Source organism: Barbus barbus (genome assembly GCF_936440315.1).
Source record: "Barbus barbus genome assembly, chromosome: 42".
In the NCBI taxonomy this organism is placed as follows: Eukaryota; Metazoa; Chordata; class Actinopteri; order Cypriniformes; family Cyprinidae; genus Barbus; species Barbus barbus.
Genome location: NC_136720.1, coordinates 23,813,015 through 23,819,131, shown reverse-complemented (window position 1 = coordinate 23,819,131; position 6,117 = coordinate 23,813,015). Strand labels below are relative to the sequence as shown.

Below are 6,117 nucleotides of genomic sequence, written 5' to 3'. Positions count from 1 at the left end.
GCTCAGATAAACTGTTTGTTGTCTCATAGGATCCAAACAACTGCATAAGGCTAGGATCTGTGTTTATGACAGGAACACAATGTCTGCTGCGTATCTGGAGCCACCGACTGGCGTTGACAGTGCAGGAATGTTGTTGCTCTGATAACAAGTGTCTCTAGCAACAACAGCTTCCACAAAACCTCATGGTTTTTGGATTAGAGCAAGGATCAATGTTGGTGAAGTTTGAAATTTGTCAAATTGTTATGGTTTGAAAAGTAATGCTATCCTTTAGCATGTGATAAAAATGTCAGTCAAACTGTTTCCAGAGTAAATCATGCATTTATGTAGCATATAAATTTACACAGCAAACTATTTAGAGTAAATTTTAGGAAACCTGTCAGGATCATGTTCAGGTCAAGTTTCACTCTAAAATTTCACTCTAATCTTCTTATTATTATTATTATTTTAGGGTGAAATGTGACCTGGACTTGCTGATTATGTGTTTTTTGAACATTAACATATGAAAATTCTATATATAATATTCATAATAATAGTGTTTAGAAACACATCTTTAACATTTTGTTAATAAAACATCTTTACATTATCACAAAATTACACTGTTAGTTTCACTCATATAAATAAATTGGAATAAAATACATATATATATATACATTTATCTACTGTTCATCCATTCGACCATAAATATCATATTCTTTGTAGATCAGGAAGTTCTTCAGTGCCGGGGGGAAAGGAACAGTGCTCATGAACTCTGGGTCATTCAGTCTTTTCGGTGTCATACGTCTCCTGATAACCAACCTGGCCTGGTGTTTCAGAGAGTGTGCGTTCCCTAATACCAAATAGACATAAAGAAATTTTTATTTTTTGTGTCTCATACAGGTTTGGAATGACATGAATGGCTAACAGGTGTCTTACTAAGGATATCACAGATATCGGGCCACTCCTCCTGTCTCTCCAGAATGTGTTGCAGTTTAGAGCAGATGTGCACATGTTTCACGTAATCCAGGAGTGTCAGCACCACCCTCCCAGCCAAGTGCACCATCCATGCCACGCTAATAAACTCGCAAAACTTAAAAACACAGAATAGAGTGCATAATTAGGCCACATATAACTAGATATTCACTAAGAATGAATTGTGATCACTTCTTGCATTATTTGTGGCATTGTTATAGTAATCACAATAAAATGCTAAAATGCACATCTCTTAAAAACTCCTTAAATGCATTCTATATTAAACCTGATTTACACAGATATGAGTTGGGTTCAAGGTGCAGTGCTATACCTACACAAGTAGCACCTGGTGCATGTTGTGCATGCAAAAGTGGCACACTCCACCCCATTGTTTTCTAGACCCCAAACGTGAGTCTCTTTGTTCGGATTGCTCGGTTTGACTTCACTAAGAATGAATTGCGACCTCTCATTGCATTTTTGCATTGGTACAGTGATCACAATAGAATGCACATAAATATATTTTTAAAATATAGTAACTGCGCAAAATTAATTGAAATAATGCATTCTATAATAAACTTAATTTATGCAGATGAGGTATGTTTTAAATGTTCAAGATACAGCGCTATACCAGCACAGGTAGCACCTGCTTAAACTGGCTTTCAGGGGGTTAGTAAATAAGACGTATATTTTTGCTCATGTACCCCCCCACCACCACCACCATTGTTTTATTGACCCCAAACATGACACTTTAGAGCCACTATGTTCAGATTGCTCTTGTTTTGACTGTACTATAAAGCCTCTGATTGCATTGTTTGTTGCACTTTCAGGTGGTTAGTGAATATTACAAATGCTTTTGCGCATGCAAAAGTGCTGCAATTGTTAGTGAATTCACCCCATTGTTTTCTAGACCCCAAACGAGATTCTTACGGTTACTTTATTCGTTGCATTCTTGATTTGGTGCGACTGGCTACGAGCCTCTGCCCACGTGTATGTTGTTACACAGTTGTCGTGGTAACACTCAAAGCAGCTTTCTGTATGGTAACCATTGTTAAGGAGCAGGCGCAGCATCATTTCATCTTTGAGGCAGTACTGCAGTGCCGTAGGAAATAAGGTGTCGCTGACAACGGAGAAGAAGCAGTTGACGTCCGCCCCGTAGGCGAGAAGCAGCCGCACCAGCTCGTACTTCCCAGCTCTGACCGCCACCAGGAAGCAGCACAGCGGGTCCAGGTCGGGCTTTGCACCTGCTTTCAGAAGCATCTCGGCGCAGGTGACGTCTCCATTGCAGACGGCGAAGTACAGCGGGGTCTTCCTCATGTCACCGTAGTTTTCGGAAATGTGGCTGCTCAGGATTGGATTGACGTCAAAGCCTTTCTCGATGAGCAGCTCGAGACAGTCAGCCTGGCCTCCGTCCGCCGCAGAATGAACCGGACTCATCCCAGACAGACGGATGGCCCTTTTAGTGGTGCTGAGAATGAACGTCTTCAGAGCCCTGTCAGGTTATACAGAGAATATATGTATTAGTGCAGAGATGTTTGGGAAGTGTGGTGAGATTGATGTGCTGTGCTCTCACAGGTAGTGCCCCTCGTAGGCTGCGCGATGAATTGGCAGTTGAGAGCAAAGACTGGCTACATTCGGACTGGCACCATGTTGTAAGAGTAGATCAATGCAGTCCAGGTTCCCACAGCCTGCGGCGTCATATAACACACTATCTCCATTTGCAGCTTGTGCTGTGACGTCACCCCCTAGAGGTCAGAGCAAGAAAGACATTCATTTTGGGGGAATGAACCTGCAAATGCATAGTTCTCTCTGCATATTTAATCAAATGAATAATTTTGTATAACTCTTAATAGAAGTAAATAGAATAAATTATTTTAAACATGGTGAAACATAATGCCTTCGACTTGCTTCATACATAAATCACTCCCTGTTTTCAATACAGTGCGCTGTATATCATGTTTTGACGTGTTAAGTGTGTGAATTTGTAGTGAATTTGTCTTTTTTAATACTCATAATGCACTGATTTATAGTATAGTGTACAACCAATGTAAATTTGCCTAAATTGGTCGTAATGACCTGTGCACACCGAAAACTATAATTATAAACAACTATATTAGTGTCCACACCAACAGACAATAACACTGTTTATTATAAGCATGTACTGCAGTTATGCTGTCTGCCACTTTAAATGCTTGAGCTCCCCATACAGCAAAAATAAAAAAGTATATATAATTGTTTTGGGGGTTTTTTTTTGTTGTTTTTTGTTTTTACATTTTTTGTATATTTTTGAAAATATAATTTATAAATATATATTTTTAAAGAATTTTTTATATATATATAATTCAGTGCAAAAAAATGCATTCCCAAATCTCACACTGGAACAAAAACTTTATTTGTTTCCTTTAACAAGTGTGAACATGTAACACATTTTAATTGAAATATATTTTGGGATATGAAGGTTGAAAGTAAATATATTTAATTGAGCTTCATTGTTTAAAACATATATATTTAGCATTTATTTAAAATATATTTTGACCAAAAAAAGTATATATATATATATATATATATATATTTCTGATTGGCTGTTTTTAAAAAAAATTATGAAAATGATTCCAATGATATCGTTCCTCTGTGTTCTAGTCAACTGAAATCAGTGTAAATTATTATTTACATTAGGGATCTAGAGTTATTTTGACTTGCATACACCTGACTTACCATGCTCGATAAGGATTGCCAGTATTTCCGGATGGCCGTACTCTGCGGCGATGCCCAGAGGTGTGACCCCATGACCGTCCCGTCCCATGACCTTCCCCCCGTGTCTCAGCAGCAGCATCAGGATGTCCTCGCAACCCACTTTAGCAGCCTCATGGGTGACCGTCCACTTCTTCAAACAAACCTGCTGCACGAAGGCGCCTCCCATTATCAGCGCATGAACCATATCATACGAGTTTGCCCTCACAGCTGCAAAAGGAAACGCAGGAATATGATCCTGAAACCTAGTATAAGAACTCATGAAACAGAAAACCAGAAACAGTGTTAAGTTATGCCACATTTTCATATACTTCATATAAAAAACCATGATGCACTTTTTTGCACACGCCAGTGTGACTAGTGTGATGGATTTAATGCTATTTATAAAGTTGTGCTTAAATTGGCATGTACGGTGTTACGTGAGGGGGTGAGTTTAATTTAAAAGTAAAAAATAAATTATATCTGGCAAAATAAATTATTTAATAATATTTTAGGACCATTTATATTTTTGGCTTAACAATATTTTTGTGCCAATTAAACACGTTTAGCCCAATTCTCAGTTGCCAACTAAGTGTAGAGAAAAAAAAAAGAAACTATTTAAATTATAAAGTGCAGTTTTTGTACGTTATTTTGTTGTGCTGACGTTTTTCATCACTGCATTTATGATAAGAATAACATTAAATTGGGTGGAAACTATGTTTAATTATCATGAAAATAATGCCACAATGCAAAAATAAAAAAATATATAAATAAAAAATAATGGTCTTAAAGATCTTATCAATTTGAAAAGAAGGTCCAAAAAAGTGTGTGTGTGTGTGTGTGTGTGTGTGTAAAGCTTTTTATTAATGCCTAATTTTATGCCATTAATTTCATTTATGATTATTGATTATGATTATTGATTTATTAATATTAAGACTAATAATAATTATTATTATTATTATTATTTTGGGGCAAAATATAAAGTTCATTAATTCATTACCTGGGGAAGTAATGAAATAAGTAATGTGAGTAACTCCAACAAAAGACAAGACTCATTTGATGGCTATTTGGTGTTGTTTTGTTGTAATACCCAGGAGAAGTGGAGTCTCATTCCTGCTGTTCGTGATGTGTGGAGATGCTCCGTGTTGGAGAAGAACCTTCACGTTCTCCACATGTCCTGCTTGACAAGCCAGAGTCAAAGCACTGTCTCCATCAGTCGTCATCTCCTCCATGCTCAGCTCATAGGATGCTATTCAGGAAAAAAAAGATGCAAATGCCTTATTAGCATATCTAATTAATTGTCACTCATTTGTTCGCACTGTAGTTTAACTTAGGCATGTTGTGTCTTCTCACCCAGGAGGATGCGGTCCAACACATGGACATCCGGCTGGACTGACGCTCTGTGCATCGGAAGCCAACCTTTGCTGTCTCTTTCCTTATAGGCATCACTGTACTTGTGCAATTGCCTCAGTGCAAACACATCACCTGGATAATGTTACACATGCATATGCAGAATATCAAGCCATTGGGAAACCAAAGCAGAGCATGATATTTAGGCACATGTATGAAGCACCTTGATCGATAGCTGATAAAATCTTGAGGTTTTCATCACTGGCTGTTTCTAAAGTGCTGCATGAGAGATTGATATATGTGTGAGATTAAACCATATCTTTGTTTTAAAATCAATAAATATTGTGCATACCTTAGCGGTTCATTCAAAACAGAGAGACTGTAAGCATCTTGGAGACTCGTTTGAATAACAAAGTCAATGAGCTGATCTTCATCCATTTGTTCCATGTAGTGTTTCAGAGCTCAAAAAGATGCACACATGAACAAAACTGCAATCTCGATGAAAACTTGATTATGAAACTGACACGAATTTCCAGTTTTCACTGTGAATCTGTCCTGAAAGTTTCTGATGAACTATAAGAAGAAATGTCATGCACCTCGCAGCGTTGCAAAACACAGACTGAGTTTGTTTTCACAGGTCTGGAGGATATATTTAGTACTGACTCGCTTTCTCCCGACACTCTGAGAATGCGGGGTCACTTTGACATGGAAAGGGTTTGAGTTCCCTCATGTGTAGGCTCACAAACACACATGGTGTTTAGTTTGCTTTCTTAAAACCTAGACAGAAGACATAATAAACTAGACTGATATAAACACACATTTTCATAATGTTCAGTATTTATATGTGTGTGTTCAGAGCCGCTGCTGGCCCTAAGCAGAATTGTATTGTTGTGCCCCCTCCCCCAAATATTATGGAAGTAAAAAAAAAAAATAGAACTTTAATAAAATGTAATTATGTAATATTATTTACACAATACAATTTTAGCTCTTGACAGTTACCTATGCTATTATTAATACAGTTGTCTGATTGATTTTATAATCTCAAGCATTCAGAAATCACTCAAAAGAAAATTGAGCACTTTTACTGTAACT

At 37.3% G+C, this 6,117-nt stretch overlaps 1 protein-coding gene across 1 annotated transcript; it reads right to left on the bottom strand.

Moving 5' to 3' along the window:
* Positions 1-300: 300 nt before the first annotated feature.
* On the bottom strand, positions 301-5,646 carry LOC306861528 (ankyrin repeat and SOCS box protein 15-like). Its single transcript, XM_079403832.1, has 9 exons — positions 5,378-5,646; positions 5,249-5,304; positions 5,029-5,160; positions 4,766-4,924; positions 3,661-3,906; positions 2,519-2,690; positions 1,876-2,437; positions 913-1,066; positions 301-826 (listed from the first exon to the last, which is right to left on the bottom strand). The coding sequence occupies exons 1-9, from the start codon at positions 5,470-5,472 to the stop codon at positions 657-659; spliced, it is 1,746 nt and encodes a 581-aa protein (XP_079259958.1). The 5' UTR covers positions 5,473-5,646; the 3' UTR covers positions 301-656.
* Positions 5,647-6,117: the final 471 nt, after the last annotated feature.